General features: G+C 43.1%; 1 protein-coding gene across 2 annotated transcripts in view; it reads left to right on the top strand.

The window, feature by feature from the left end:
- PTPRT (protein tyrosine phosphatase receptor type T) overlaps positions 1 to 16,697 on the top strand; it is a 1,142,536-nt gene that overhangs the window by 528,177 nt on the left and 597,662 nt on the right. For both annotated transcript variants that reach the window (XM_055545060.1, XM_055545059.1), the window contains exon 7: positions 8,284 to 8,577. In XM_055545060.1, coding sequence (XP_055401035.1) covers positions 8,284 to 8,577 — 294 coding nt within the window. The remainder of the gene's footprint in view (positions 1 to 8,283; positions 8,578 to 16,697) is intronic.

Below are 16,697 nucleotides of genomic sequence, written 5' to 3'. Positions count from 1 at the left end.
TTCTTTTCTCTTGTAGGTCATTATTAATACAAAATATTAAGTAGAGTTCACTGTGTTGTTCAGAAGTTCCTTGTTGGTTATCTATTTTATATATAGTAGTGCATGTATGTTAACCCCAGTCTCTTAATTTATCCCTCCTTCTTCTTTAGTAGCCATGTGTGTGTTTTTTATGTCTGTGGGTCTAGTTCTGTGTTATATATAAATTCATTTGTTTTAAAAAAAGAGAGCTCACTTAAAAAAATTAATATATTTATTTTAATTGGAGGCTAATTACTTTGCAATATTGTGGTGGTTTTTGCCATACATTGACATGAATCAGACAAGAAAAGTGAGATGATAGAAAGGGAAGAATGTTCCAGCAGAGGGACCAGCACAGGCAGAAACACCTCCTGCGACCTCTGTATCACTTGTGAGGGGAGCTCAGTAGTCAGGGAACCTGGAGAGGTTGGGAGAGGCCAGCTCTTGGAAGCCTGGTGTGACATTCTGGTGGACAGCAGGTGGAGAAAGACTGTGGTCTGTATTTCAAAGTACTTTCTCACCGTTAAAACTCTTCACTACTTGTGTGAACACCATAGACTCTGCTCCTTATCCCTGGAGATAAGCTTCAAGCTGAGTCTTAGCTCATGTTAGGGATTTCTGCATCTGGCAGTTAGGGCTAATGCCATTCCATGTATCTTCCATATCTGTGGTTCTGAGATAGTTGACTATGATTGCTGCCAGGTTAACAAAGTACTGACTGGCTAGTTACCAGATCTGGCTTCTTCTCACCAAAACCACTTCTCTATGACCTTGAAAGATAAATCATTTCATCCTCCTCAACTGTGGGGATCCTAGTAGCAATAGACAGTATAATATAGTGATTACAAGCCCTGCTCTGGGATCTCCCTAGCTTTGAAACCTGGTTCCTTTTCTTACTTGTGATTGTGAGCCATTAACCTCCTTAAGCTTTAGGGTTTTTAAAATTAGTTTATAAAATGGGATTGCAACTATCCCTTGCCTGAAGAATGTGCCAGGATTAAATAAGATGATGCATATAAAGTTCTTAGCACAGTGCCTAGCACACGGTGGATCCTAAGTGCGCACTTTTACTCTGCTGAACTCACAGGCTGTGGATCTGAAATATAAGCATGCTTTTTATATTAACACTTACAGTACAAAGAGGGTTGGTGCAGCATTGAGGACAGGGGGCAGGCTTTGGAAAGGCCTGGGTTTGCACATAGTTCTGCTCATTCACTGTGTGAGAGGAGGAAGGTTACCTAAAGTAGCTGAGCCTTGGTCTCCTCACGTGTAAGATGTGTGCTTTGTGGGGCACCAGAGGAAAATGAATGAGGAAACAGGTAGAGCATTGTAAAATATTAGTTACTATGATTAGGGGTTAGGGGCAGGAGGAGAAGGGGAAGACAGAGGATGAGATGGCTGGATGGCATCACTGACTCGATGGACGTGAGTCTCAGTGAACTCCGGGAGTTGGTGATGGACAGGGAGGCCTGGCGTGCTGCGATTCATGGGGTCACAAAGAGTCAGACACGACTGAGTGACTGATCTGATCTGATCTGGTGATTAGGGGACCTTTCAGAAGTCAAGTCTCAACTTACAGTGCAGGTGTCTGAGCCATGCTGAAAGCAGCCATGATTTCTCCTTATTAGGAGCTATGGGGGAAGAACTGGCTTGGCAAAGGGACACGGATGTGGTTCTTGATTCTTGTTACCTGTCATCTGGGCAGATGAGAGGGGAGACTGACTGTTAAATACTCCTGGTGGTGGAGAGCACAGAATCCCAACAGAGGTCCCACTGGTTAGAAAAGTTCAACATTTAAGAACATTTATTTAATATGCTTATCTTTGGAATAAACACCCAATTCAGGTTTATTAGAGGACATTTGCAGAGACACACGAAAAAGAAAACAGCGCTCATTTCCCCACAATCCTAAGGAAAAACCAACATTTGGCGTATTTCTACCTAGACATTTTAATAGGCATAGGTCAGTGGGATTTTTTGTTTGGTTGGTTTCCTTTAATTTAGTTAAAATTGGGCTTTTGTACCTTTGGAGAGTCATATCTAAGGAGAAACTGTTCCATGGAAAATTTTCATGTCCAGTTTCAGAATAATTGTCAGAGCAAGGGTTAACCATTCACCGTGCAATTGCTTACATTTAAGCACAATCTAAATGCCATTGGGATTTCTGTCTTTTTTAAAAGTTTGGGTTTTATCTTGGTTTGGCCTGGCATGAGGCAGGGATTCCCTTCTAGACTCTTACCTGAGAAACAAGAGTCTTGAGTTAGTAATCATCCCATGAGACTGATCCTTTTACTGTCCCAGTTTCTCCATCTCAGAGCTCGTGATTTCAGTTCACCCCAGTGTGGACTGGGATCTATCATCAAGTTATATAGATAGTACATCTTCCTGCATTTTTCAGAATCTAAACTTGTCTATCTATTGGCTTTGCCAATGTACCACAACTTAGTTGTCTATAAACATCTTGAGATATGAAATATCCTCTCAAACTCTTGTGTGTGTATTATACTGTTGTGAGTGGAATGCAGACCCCCTCAGTACGACTTCTTGGCTGCAATCCTGGTTCTTTAGATTACTAACTGTTTGATGTTGGGCACGTTACTTAATCTGCATCTCTTTCTTCTGCTCAGAAAAATGTGAATCATAATATTATCTATCCCTAGAGTTGCTGTGAAGATTAAATGAGTTAATACTTTCAGGCACTAAAACAGTGACAGGTTCATCAAAACTGTGCGTCATTCGTTAGCTGCTGCTGGTGTGGTTTGTAATTATGATTGCTATTATCACCTTCTCTTATATTCCTGTGTTTCAAACTGAAATGATGAAGTATGGGAACTGATTTTTCAGTCTTTTTGTTTTGCATTGATGAAGATCTGTTTTTGTCTAGATGCTTGTGGGAATTTTTCTTTAGTCTGGTATTTCAAAATATTGCCAGTATGTTCTTAAGTTTGAGTCTCATCATTGATTATTCCTACAACCCGCTGTGCTCTTCATAGTCTGCAAATTCAGACCTTCATTTAGTTCAAAAATTTTTTCTTTAGCTATGTCTTTGATTATTGTTCTGTTCCGGGCATTTGATGTCTTCTCCCAGACGTATTCAGTTCTTAGCTTGGATGCCCATCCTCTGTTCTCTATAACACTCTCTTTCTTTCTCTTTGTCTTGCCACCCCAACCTCTTATTTTGGGAAAACTTATCCAATATTTTCTCTGTCCATTTAAACAAGTCATTAAATATTTATTGCACATTGGCCGTAAGTTAAGGTTAGACAAAAGACTAATTCTAGTTGACATCTACTGCTAGATTGGATGCTATATCTACTCATCCTGCCTTCTACTCAGGGACCTCATGGGCCAGAGATGAATGAGGTGGTGCAGTTTACTGCTGGCAACATAGTCAGGGTAGAGTCAGTAAACATATCCACATAGACCCCTATGGTCCTTGGGAAAAAATTCAGATATTTTTATACTTTGAACCATCTTTTGTGCTAAAGATGAAAATATTAAGAACCCCCAAGACGGGGTGGTGTGTCCAGGGTGACACAGCTAACTAGACGTGGAGGACAAAGACTCAGGCCCTGGCCCCAAACTAGATTTTCTTCTCCTCTTCCATCTTCCATGCCATATTTGATACAAGAGTCTTGCATGCTGATTGGTAGAAAAGCTAACCAGCATGAAGCTTTTTAAATATCTACTGTGTGCCTACCCTTGCGGTCTACACGACTGAGGCATTATGAAGCAAAATTGAAAAGAAAAATGGACATGGTTTGGTTCAAAGCAAAAGAAACGATATTCTAGTTGGGAAAAACGGCATGTGTGCAAGTGTGGATGTGGCAGTGATAAAATAGTCTCTGGGTACATGTGGCATGTTGGCGGGTGGGGCCGGGTAGGGCGTTCCTATGGAATGCTTCTCATATGCTTCAGTAAATGCTGTGCAATTAGAAAGGTGATCAGGAGGGAGGCAGAGGGTGATAGTGTCAGAAGCCAGTTTATGTTCGCCTTAAACATGCCTAAGAGCTCACTTCAATCTTAGTAGCATTCAGTTTTTTTCAAAATATTTGATTTCTGTCTGGATCAGACAATACACAAGCGCAAACTTGCTCTCCAGCTATTTGAAGCACTTTTGCTCTCTGTAGGGATTTCTGGGGAGTCAAACTGTTACAAGTGCTCACAGCAGGAAAGAGAAAGACAGAATTGGTCTGGAGATTGCTGCCTGAGGATGAAGCAGAATTGCATTAAGGGGTCACTTCACCACCTACCTGTTGAAGGAGAGCCTTGACCAGTCGGGGCCAATTGCTGTCCAGGCCTCAGGGATGATGGCTTCTTGGGTTCTTGTTCTCAAAGTGCTTTGATTCCTGGCTGGAGAGAGGTTGGTACCATCTCCCAACCCAGATCTCATCTTCCTGAAAACCAGGCTCCCTCCCTCTTGATTTTGTTTCAACCTTTGTCAGCAAGGAGTACCATCAAATGTCAAACACTTCCTCCTGGCTTTGCACAGTTGATGGTGAGGGGCCAGGTATAGAGAGGTATTAGTCATTTCATATGTGAAAAGACTCATGAAAACACCAATAACAGAGGCCTCATGGACACTGAATCTGCTGGCACCTTGATCTTGGACTTCTCGGCCTCTAGAACTGTGGGAAATAAATGTGGTTTAGGCCACCCAATCTGTGGCATTTTGTTATAGCAGCCCAAACACCTAAGACAGCCTCTGTGGAAGATTTCTACAGATAACATTAAGTGGGCAGACTCATGTTTTTTTCCTTTAAATATTTTAGCCCAACTGTTGAATCTATGAACGTGTTGGGTGGGTCATAGTCATGGGAACCTAGACATTTGCTGTACTTGGTCTGGTGGAAATCTTAGCATATTTATATTCACCAAATATTTGGGTGCCTGGAAGCACTAGATCTGTGACCCCTACATCAAGTTCCATTTTCTTACGTGGTAGTGCTCCCAGGCTTTAGCTCCTGCAACAAAGGGTGGCTTCAGGGTCCCTGAGAAGTATCAGCTCTTAGGGGCATGTGGGCTGTCAGGAGAATCTGTGTGGATTTCTTTTATTCTCAGCATAGAATCTTCAAGAATTCATGCAAGGTCTTCAAAAAGGTTCATGAATTCCTGAAATGATGTACAAACCTCTAGGTAGTATGCTTATGTACATTTTCCTGAGGAGAAGAGTCTAGAATTTCTCACATTTCCATAGCATCCTGCATATCCGCCAAAGTTAAAGACGACTCGTATAGACTTCTTTTAATGATCTTTCTGGTTATCTGCTTCAGCATCTCCAGTATAAGAGGAGAAAACCATTTGCAGAAATGCTACCTGGGCCCTGAGTTCTCAAGCTGTCTACACCTTCTTCTAGCTTCATGGGCTCTTCCTAGTTCTTGGTTTCCTTCCTGATGACTCTGGTGGTTGAATTAGATGGCTTCATAGAATTCTTGCAGTGTCTGGCTGAATAGCTCGTCTCAGAGAGGAAAACTGAAACAAGCACAATCTTTCTGTGCATTATTTAAAAAGGCAAGTACCTACCAAAAAAAAAATCATTCCTCCCTTTTTTTCTCTTTGATCCACGAGTTCATGTGCCTTCTAAAGAATGCCAATTATAAATCAATAAATTAATAAAAACCGAAAGAACAAAAGAATAATCTGATGGCTTCTTGGGATCAGGTACAGGAAACACTGGGATGTAGTTTGTGATATATTCTTGAGTGATCACAGGGAAGGACAAGTCTGCATATGGACATGTAAACTAGTGTGACGTTTGAGATGGACACATTTATATCCTTGAGGGAATGTTTGTTACTATACTTGCACCTACCATCAGAAATACATGAAAAGAGACTAAGCATTTGGAGAGACTGATACTTGATTTTCTTTCTGATGGCCAGCAATTTACTGCTAATGCCTAAAGGAGGAGAGTAAAAACTAGGGTGGAAAGTCCATGGAAGAGAACTTATTGTAACCACTTGTTCAAGCCTTAAAGTATTGAAGTCTGCTGATCTTAATTCTGTCCAGGGCCTGTCTGTGAATAATTTTACTAAGGAATTGGGCAGAGTCATCACAGAGCTACAAAAATATCACCTTTGGGGCCTCATTGGCGACTGATGGGAACTCTGGAGAGTAGATAATGGTGATCAAAGGGTCTATATATTTAAAATGCACAAAGGATGAGCCCAGACATTATCTGCCTGCCAACTTAACTTCTCTACCTGGAACAAATTATCCAAAAATCAATTTGCAAACACCTTTGAGATAACAAGGCATTGAGTAATAACCTCCATGGCTTTGTAAAGAAAAGCATCTAGCTTGACTAATCTGCTTAATTTCCTCCTCTGACCAAATGGCAGGTTATAATAGTGGCCATTTGAACTTGTCCCTGAAGATCTGCTTCAAGTCACACTGAGAAAATATTGTCCATCTTTGCTTCATAGTGATTGTTCTCTTTCTGGAGAATTTTCGTTGCTAGATAATTAATTAGAAAGAAAACACTGAATGGGACCTATCTTCCCAAAGCTCCCACTTGAGTTCCAAACTGAAACTGACACCTGCCTTAATAGCCCAGAGGCCCTCCAAAAGTTCTTGAACGTAGCTTTGGTGTACTCCATCCCCAATGCCTTCCCCACCCTTACTTCCTAGTTCTACACCAAGAATCACTAACTTATTCATACCCTTGGATACATAACCCACTTCCTGAAAGTTGGTCCTAAGAAAATATAAGACAAGAAGGACTGGAATCATTTGCACAAAGATGTTTGTTGCAGCATTATTTACCTTTGCAAAACTTGAAACTACTCATGTGCCCTGTAATCAGAGCATAATTTTTGTAATTATCTGATGTACTGTCCTATCACTACTAAAGACAGTGATGTTAAAATCCACATTGTATATAAGCAAAGTCCTTTGGTTGTAATAAATTAGGGAAGAAAAGCAAATCTTCTTTGATTCTATGTGTTACTGTAACTACACACAAAAATGATTTAAGTATATGAACAGAAATTGGAATGGAACATGAAGATATAAAAATGGCAATTATATTGGGTGGTAAGGAAAGGGGATTGTTTTCTCTTTCTAATCTCTTCTTTATTGTTGTTCCACTGCTGAATTTTGCTACAAATAAAAATAAATATACCCACACTGGTTTGTAGACAATGGGTATCAAGAGATAAACAGCCTTCCAAAGGGAGAGCTGGTGTTGGAAGGCAAGCTGATGTGGGTTCCCTTTTGCCTTACTTGTTCCACTCTCTTGGTTAAGTGGTATGATCACTTGGGTTCTCAGGTTTTTAATCCATCAAAATGGAGGTGCTAATATCCCAAGAATGACACTAATAATGCAAGTGAAATTTTCTGGTAAATAAGTATAAAGCAGTTGTTAATTTCTGCAGCTTTGCCAGTGAGCTAAAAATTGCCAGGGAGAGGCCACCGTTAGTGCCTGTTGAAATTCTAGTCTATTTAGCTGAAGTTATAGAACTTAGTAGAAGAGAGGTGGCAACACATAGGAGATCCAAAATAGCTCAGCCCGACTTTTCCCTTGACCCTTGATTTCCCACTGGCATCACTGTGATCATGATCCTCTCTCCGTGGAGGAAGTTATTAGAGTTGTGGAAGAAGCTGAACCCCCATTATGCCATCATCCTTTTGTTAATTCAGCTCCTACCACCATTCCACAGATCATCCACTAACAATCTGTGTGTTCCTATAAAAGAAGTGTTTGTAAACCCCTGACTCCCATGGGTTTTGAACCAAACTCTGATTTAGTAAAGGCTGGTTCTCATTTGAGGATAGAAAACAGAATATTAACCCGGGCAGCTTTGCGGTGTTCAGGAAAAATCTTTTCCTCATAATGACCTTCTTTCTTTCCTTTCTTTAAATGAAGGCGTTTTGATGAAAGTGTTAGTCGTTCAGTTGTGTCTGACTCTTTGTGAGCCCATAGACTGTAGCCCACCAGGCTCCTCTGTCCATGGAATTCTCCAGGCAGAAATATTGGAGTGGGTTGCCATTCCCTTCTCCAGGGAATCTTCCCAACCCAGGGATCAAACCTGGATCTTCTGCATTGCAGGCAGATTCTTTATCATCTGAGCCACCAGGGAAGATTGAATATAGTTACTGAAGAAATATTGATTCCGGTATTTACATATGATTAGTTAATTAACTTAATTGATTTTAGGCTAATTTCTATGGCTATATGGAATTCTGCCCTTTGTCCTCACATGTTTGAAGTCTGTTCTGTAAACCATTTGCATCAGACATCCTTTGCTGATTCCTGTCTTTCAGAGCCTCCCACGCCCATCGCCCCTCCAGAGCTGCTGGCCGTGGGGGCCACCTACCTGTGGATCAAGCCAAATGCCAACTCCATCATTGGAGATGGCCCCATCATCCTGAAGGAGGTGGAGTACCGCACGACCACGGGCACCTGGGCGGAGACCCACATCGTCGACTCTCCCAACTATAAGCTGTGGCATCTGGACCCCGATGTGGAGTATGAGATCCGAGTGCTGCTCACACGACCAGGGGAAGGGGGCACGGGACCACCAGGGCCTCCCCTCACCACTAGAACCAAGTGTGCAGGTAGGACCCTTCTTCCTGACTCTGTTTAGAGATGTTGTGCAGTTGCTGTGAGTGATGCTCCTCTTGAAGTTGTGACAGTCATTCCTCAACTTCTTTGATACGAGTGTGCATCCTGTTGGGGTAATAAGCAGTATTTGGTCTTGCCTTTGAGGTTCTGGAGGCATCTCTGGGGCCCTCCTGGCTTCACCTGTGAGTCTAAGAATCACCTAACTCTCGCTCTAGTCTAGCCTCTCTAGTCCTGGAGAGTTTCCTGGATCGAACAGTATTTCCCGGGACACTGGTTCTTTCTCCCCAAATACTCCTGGGACCTTTGGAGTATGTGAGGCTTCCTACTACTAACAGCACCTCTGAGGACTCTTGGTTCTGAGTCTTTGAGGGGTCCTGATCTTGTTTCTTTGAGGGCTCCTGGCTGTGTCCCTGAGGGGTCCAGCTCCGGTTGTATCTCTGGAGGCTCCTGGCTCTGACTATGTGACCTGAGGCTTCACTTGGTCTATGTCTCTGAGTGCTTCTGACTCATCTTGCATATCCTGTGTCTTTCTGATTTTAGTTTTCTCCCTGGGCTGGGCTTGTGACCTGAGTGAGCTCTTGGTTTTAACAGTGTCCTTGAGAGCTCCTAGTCCTCGTTCAGCCTCTGAGGTGCTCCTGGTGCCTTCTGGCTCTGAAAGCATCTCTCAGTGGATTCTGAAAATGCCTTCATCCCTCAGAGCTTCCTGCCTCTGTGTCCCTTGGGGGCTAGACTCTACTAGGAGTCTGGGTTGGGATGGTCTGTCCAGAGGTCCTCTGAATTCTAAATCCCTACAGGCTCCTGGCTCAATGTTTCCTTCAGCCAGGCTCTGACAGTTTGTCTGAAGTTCCTGGTGATGCTAAAGAGTTTGCTGACTAGAACTGTGTCCGAGGGGGTTCTTTGTATCCAACTGTATCCCCAAGAATCTAGGCTTCTGTGATGTTACTAATAAGGGGAGCTAGCTAGGATTATACCCCTGATTTGTACCCTTAGATGTTCTGACTTCGAATGCAACTCAAGAAATTAAAAGGACTTAATGTTAATATGGGATTTTTTTGTTTTCGTTTTTGCAAATCACATTATTTATTTTATTTATTTTTTTTAATTTTATTTTATTTTTAAACTTTACATAATTGTATTAGTTTTGCCAAATAAGTAACCATTTGATGTAAGTACTTTTATCTCATATATAAATGAAAGAATTGAGACAACATTTTTAAACGTTTTATCCAAAGTCATAGAATTAGCCAGCAGCACACTCAGGGTTTGCACTAAGGTTTTCTGACTCAAATGCCCCTGATCATTGGTCACACATTGGTGAATACATAGAGAGAGCTGTGTGCCATCAGTTTGGTATATAGAACTGGAGGTGCTCCAGTGACCAGTGACGTGGAGGACCAGTGACGTGGCAACATGAGCCATTGACCTCTGAGGGGGAAAGAATCCCTTCTGCCTTCTGGGTGGGAATGAAGGACCCATCAGGACAGTCATTTCCATGGAACAAAAAGAAAAATAAAACAGTTAGGCTATAGTGCAATATAACGTGTGCCTAAAAATCACTGCACTGTTCAAAGTCACACAATAAAAGCTTCCAGGTTCATGGAGAAAAGTGGGACAGGGTCACACCTTTCATTAGTGACAGACCCATAAGACAGCAACCTAGTAAAAATGGCGCACAGCTGTACTTACACATGTTGATCCGTATACACGTGTACAATCGTACAACTGTAATACAAATGGGGCGTTACTTTGAAACGTCCTGAAGTTTGCTTGTGGAAGTGGGTGTCAGAAAGGCCACAGTCCAAGAGCTACTGGAAGGTGGTGGAGGAGGACCATCTGAAAGTGGTGGTGAGTTGATCCACGTGTGGATCAACACACACAGTGAACAGAGGGAGCAGGGAGATATTAGAGGCAGGTGGGTCTGGTGTGTTCCTACCTGGTTCAGTCCAGCTGAGTGCAGTTTTCTGCTCTACTAGTGTTTCTGTGTGCAGCATCACACATAGCCAATGTGAAATTCATGTTATACTCACATTGTTCCCTAATGTGTCAATCATGTTGGAGAGCATTTGCATTTTGGAAACAAGTGTTATAGTAGAATTGACTGTAGCCACTTTAGTGCCTCTTGGTACCCTGGAGAAGGGTATGGCAACCCGCTCCAGTATTCTTGCCTGGAAGATCCCATGGACAGAGGAGCCTGGCAGGCTACAGTTCATAGGGCTGCAAAGAGTCCAATGTGGCTGAAGCAATTGAGCAGCAGCAGCAGTGCCTCTTGGTAAAGTATGTAACCCAAAGTTGGTGAGTATTTCTATTGCTTGGGAATATTCCTTTGAGTGTTATTGAACCACCGTGATGAGTGGAGACGCCATTTTCTTGATTGGTTTCAAAAACCAATCGTTGGTAGAATTCCTCATTGAAACCTGATTATAAAACTTACTACTTAAAAAAGACATAAGGATATGTTATTAAACCAGGTAATGCCTTATCTCAGCTTTGCAATTCAGTATTCATCCATAAAAATAATTGATTTGATCCTGCCAATGAGACTTTTCTCTTTCCACAGGGTTTCCAGAGGTTTTGATCTTTATAAATGATATTCAGAGTACTTTAGCAGCCCCCGTGGACTTATTTGCTGATGATCATATAATACATTTTGAAATTCAATTGCAAGATGATCATCTCAATAAAAATTTACAATCTATTGCAAACTGTTGCCACGGCTGTGTAATGGATTTTACATGTTGAAAACACAATTGTCTGACTATCACTATAAAAATTATGAGTTGAAAACACTGTTTGTGGTTTTATGTTTCAAAAATGTTGGTGTTTAAGTAAGTTATGCCTAAAATCTTGAATAACCCACATCTTATAAAATGTGTCATCAAAAAGGTAATCTTCTTTTTCACAATTGCTGCTGCTAGTAGAATGTTCTTTGCCTCATAATTAATTTTTAAAAGAATTCTAGGGCTGATAGCCATTTGTAGGACTGCTTATTGGGCTTGGTAGTCTGAGCTTTTTTCCTCCCTTTCTCTCTTCTATTATTAATCACACTGGAAATGTACTCATTATTTTACAAAACAGAAAATGAGAGAATGTGGAGTGTGGAAGGTCTAATTTCTACCCAGAGGAATTTACAGACTGGGTTAAGATTCAAACAAAACAGCAAAAAGGGTAAAACATAAAGTCTGGTATTGAAATAGCAAACTTTGTGGAGAAAAACAAGTTTGATGTGGAAAGAGCAGTGCTGTTACATTGATCTAGAGTAGTGGTTTTCAAAGTTTTGTCCCTGGACCCACATCATTGGCATTGCCAGGGGACTTGTTAGGAATGCAGATTCTCAGGCCGTGTCCCCTGACCTAGTGAATCAAAAATTCTGGGGGTGGAGCCCAGGAATCTGTGCTGTGAGGAGCTCTTTGAGTGATGCTGTTGCACGCCCACATTTAAGAACCACTGATAGTGATACACTCAGATACCACTTTGGAGGAACAGCCATCGTATTGTTTGATCCTTGAGGCAATTCTCAGAGGTAGATGGACAAATACTGAAGCACAGAATCATCAGACAAAACTTACAGATCAATTATGTTCTTATAGCTAAATCTCTTGACCTAAGGAACTGCCCATCAGATGGTTTGATGGAGGTTCCTCTGCACATGTGGGTGAGACTGAGTAATAAAGAGACTGGTAACAATGGAGACAAGCGGAGCATGAATGACCACCACCAGCCACTACAGTCTTGCTCATCACACATCTACTTAATCCCTTCCATGTGCCAAACTCAGTGCTGGGTACTAGAGGCAGCGGCTTGCAACTGGAAGCCACAAGCTCAGGTATCGAGAAGATGCCAGGGACCCAATTCAGCAAGGGCAGGTAGTGGTGTATTCTGGTTCTGCCAGGTTTGCCAGGTCACTAGGTAGATTCTTGGACACACTGGGAGCAGATTCCAATCCTTAAGGTGAGAGTTAGCCATTAAACTGGAGCCTGCATAGATTTATCATACAGGAATATGGGAATGGGAGGATAAGAGAAAAGAGCCACAGGTGACACTCCAAGACTCAAATGCCTGGGAAATGAGTGATGGAGCTGTTTTCTGAGGTGGAAAGCACAAAAGATGATTTAGGGTCAAGAAAGCCAGCCCAGGTTTGGCTATGTTGTGTTTAAGGTGAGGCTGTAAGCAGGTGATGACAGATGTCAGTCTGGAGCTCAGAGGACCAGCACCTTCCCTCTTCTTCTTCCATGAGAACTACCTGATTGCACCTGGATTTCAAAGCCAAAAGGACTTCTTTGTACCAATGAAAGCAATTTAGTTCTCTTTCTTCATGCTCTTCTCTTGACATGCCTCATTCAGTTATTTTTTCAAGTCGTCATTTTGTTCCTTTTGCTCAGTTTACTCATTCACCATCTTTTCTGAGATACAGGCCTGGGGAGCAAAGACGATAATGTACATCAAAGTGCTCTGAAAAGCTCAAAAGGCTCGTCAGATGCCTGTAATGAAACACGTCATTATTTGTGGCTATTATTATTATGGGTGTCATGATTATGAATCATGATATCAAAACAGAAAGCCTTACTTGTCCACTTCTCTGGGTTGACTGGCATTTGGAAGGGTGGGTCATCCCCCATGATGTTGTGTTTCATCATCCCATGGGAAATATCATTTTAGAACATAATGATCATGTTGTAGCCTGGACTTTCAGAGGTTTTCTGGTCTAGAATAGCAGGTAGTTTCCTCTGGCACATCTACAACAGCAGATAACCAGTAATAGGAGTTGGGCCCCAAAAGGGCTCTCTCTTGTCCATATCAGCCTCACCTTGAATGCCATCTCTGATGAGATGCTCATGTTCTCCCATGGAAGACCAGGCTACTGCTGGGAATCTGGGGTAGTTACTATTATTCAGTACCCAGTGTTAGCCTGGTTATTGTTCAACTCTGGATAGGATCCTATGTAGGAGCAGAGAGCATCCATTAGATTGAAAGAGTAGGGACAGTAGGCAGGCTGTTCTCATCAACTGTCTTGAGTGCTCAAGGAGAATCACGGGCATTGGCATTGAGAATGGGGCCCAAGGTCAGTAAGTGGGAAGGTAGGTGAGAACATGAGAGGTGCACAGATCAAACTGGTCCAGACAGGCCCTGCATCTTTTCTGCAGGTACCACTGTTAGTGACCTGAGCACTTGCCTGTTGATGTCTTAAAACCATCCCCCAGCATCACATGGAAGAGACTCGCCCTCATTTTTACCCAAATCTGCCTCCGCACAACACTCACTCACAGATCCTGATCTTATTCTCAGGTGACATTTTCCCCCTTATCTCAAAAGCAGGTCTTCAGCAACCTAAAGTTGTCTCTCTTGTGCTCCAGAAATCTCTTTCCCCACAAAGCCCTTCTTGAACCAGGCCCTGGGCAGCTCTCTTCACATCAGAGTTATGGAATCACACATCAACCACCCAGCAAGCCAAGTGATCACACATCCCCTGAGATTGCTTACTCTCGGAAATCAAGGGGCCCTTGCCTGGGAATCCACTTCACCGTGGTCTCAGACAGTTCAGGCTACGTGAAAAGCAACTTGATACAGCCAGACACACGACTGTATGAGACGAGCTGCTGATTTGGAGGGCTCTCTGCCTGTTACCTCCACCGGAGGGTTGATTGCACATTATATTTTATTTACATATTTATGGGTTTCTACTTGAAATGATATGTGTCTCCCTCTCTCTTTTCTCCAAGGGGATAAAAAAGAGAAATTCCAATTGCTGGACTCAATGAAGTGAGAGTAGTCATTAGAATTTAGTGAAAAGAATAGGGGCTTTAGAGCTAAAAAGGTTCTGATTTTGATTTCAGGCTGGCACTTGCTAGCTGGATGAGCATGGGCGAATTATTTCTGTCGGTGCCTTAGTTTCTTTTCATCTATTTGCAAGAGATGATACTTGGACTATTTTGTTGTGGAGCTTCAGTGAGACAGTTCATCTGCCTAGCAGAGAATCCGGGGTAGAAAAGCCCCTTTTAACGAATATTTAAATATTTAGAGATAATCTCAGGCCTGAGAAGATTTCCTCACTGTAGCGTGATGGACTCTGCTGGAAGGGATTTCTCTAGTTGCTGTTCTCTATGCTTTCTCAGCAGTGGATTCCTGCAGAAGCTCTGGTGAGTGGCTGTGCAGGTCTTTTGGGGTCTTTCATGAGTGGCTTCAGGACCCTGAAGGGGCTGCAGTGGTACCTGTTGATGGGAATGGGAATTGTCACTTTATAGTTCTGTCTCTAGTCTTAAGGGAGAGAAACATGTTTTCTAGACCCTTCTCTCTTTTGGGAGGCCAAGGCTAGTACGAATGAGGCCTTGCAAATAGGGAATGGAGGCAAGACCTGACCCTCTGCGATGAGCATCTTCAGGTGGATGTGTTTTTAGTCTAGGGCAGAATGTAGGGAAACAAAAAGAGAGAAAGAGGGATTCGGGATCTAGAAAATAAAACAAGAGTTTTGTGAGGCTCTTGTTTTCATTTCTATAAGCCTCAGTTTCACTCTCTATAAGACGCGGGTAGCATCACCTGGCATAATTTTTAGGGCTCTGAATTAGAAGTACATGGGGACTTCCTTCTGGGCAGGATGGTGGTATAACCACAGAAACATCTGACTCCGTCTCTGCACTGCCAAGATCCTGGCAGGAAGCTCCATAAATTTTAGGGAAACACAGCAGAATTAGCCAATAGAAGTCCGATCACCATTGTACCCAGAATCAAAGCAAAGTCTAAAGACCAAGGAGCTCTTTAACACTGAGAAACCAGGGGAGGGGTCTCCCATGCAGGGCACTGTTGCCAGAGCAGTGCAGGTCATCCCAGACTGATGGCAGTCACAGAAGAGGAACTATGACCACCTCTTCTTCACAGCAATCTGGAGAAGGGATGCTGGCTTTTCCTTCATGTCCCCTCCCTCCTTTCGCTGCCTCCGCTGCTTTGCCACTTCCTTCCTTGCCTGGAGTGTGGGACTTCGGAGAGAGTTCTCTCCACAGGGATGATGAAAGGGGAAGGCCTGCTGAACCGCACTTGGTTCAGGAGCTGCTGTGCGGGCCAAGGAGTGTTGCAGAGAAGCCAGCATCTGCTGGGGCTCCATCAGATGGACTCATGCATGTCCTCCTCCTGCAGACCTTCTTCCCTCCTGCCCACCGCACCCAGTTTCTATGAGTGGTTACCTCAGACCCGCCTACCATTTGGCTGAGGGAAGAGGAGGAGAAAAGAGAGTTTTCTTCCTTTCCACCTGCAATGCACAGCCTCAGAGGTTCTCCTCCCAACCTGGATGCCCTGAGTCTCCTCACTGGATGCCCTGAACATGGTGTCGGAGTGAAGAGCAAGGGTCCAGTTGGACACCTCTTAGCAGTACCTGGAGGGGACATCTGGAAGCCCCTTAACAGTTCTTTCTAGAATGTGGCAGCACTTACTCTTCTTGATTTTATAGCCTTAGGTAAAGTTCCAAAAAGCCCTATGACACACCCTGTTACGTGTAGATTTTTCAGCCAACCTCTGCTCCCTAGAGCGGCGGTCCCTACCCTTTTATAGCACCAGGGACAGGTTTTGTGGAAGATAGTTTTTCCATGGACTGGCGCAGAGAGGATGATTTCAGGATAACTCAAATGCATTCCATTTATTGTGTACCTTATTTCTTTTATTATTTTGTTGTGATATGTAATGAAATGACTGTACAATGCACTGTAATGCAGAATCCGTGGGGCCCCTGAGCTTCTTTCCTTGCACCTAGATCACATGCACAGTTCACAGTAGGGTCCACACCCCTGTGAGATTCTCATGTCGTGCTCTGACAGGAGGCAGCGCTCAGGAAGTAATGTGAGCGACGGGGAGCAGTGGTAAATACAGATGAAGCTTCAGATGCATGCCCACTACTCACCTCCTGCTGTGCACCCCGGTTCCTAACAGTACTGGTACTGGTCCATGGCCTGGGGGTTGAGGACCCCTGGCCTAGAGAACTAGGGCCACCTGGGAGGTGAAGTCAACAAACCTACCCTGGTGAACACTCCCACATCCCTCTTTAACCTTGAAGATTGAGTTTAAAGAAAAAGTGAGCCATAGAGAGGTATTAATGATACAAGCTAACAGTGTTTTTTGTTTGTTTATTAAG

This window comes from Bubalus kerabau, chromosome 13 (genome assembly GCF_029407905.1).
Source record: "Bubalus kerabau isolate K-KA32 ecotype Philippines breed swamp buffalo chromosome 13, PCC_UOA_SB_1v2, whole genome shotgun sequence".
NCBI classification, from domain to species: domain Eukaryota; kingdom Metazoa; phylum Chordata; class Mammalia; order Artiodactyla; family Bovidae; genus Bubalus; species Bubalus kerabau.
Note: the sequence above shows the minus strand (reverse complement) of the source record. Positions and strands in the feature narration are given on the sequence as shown.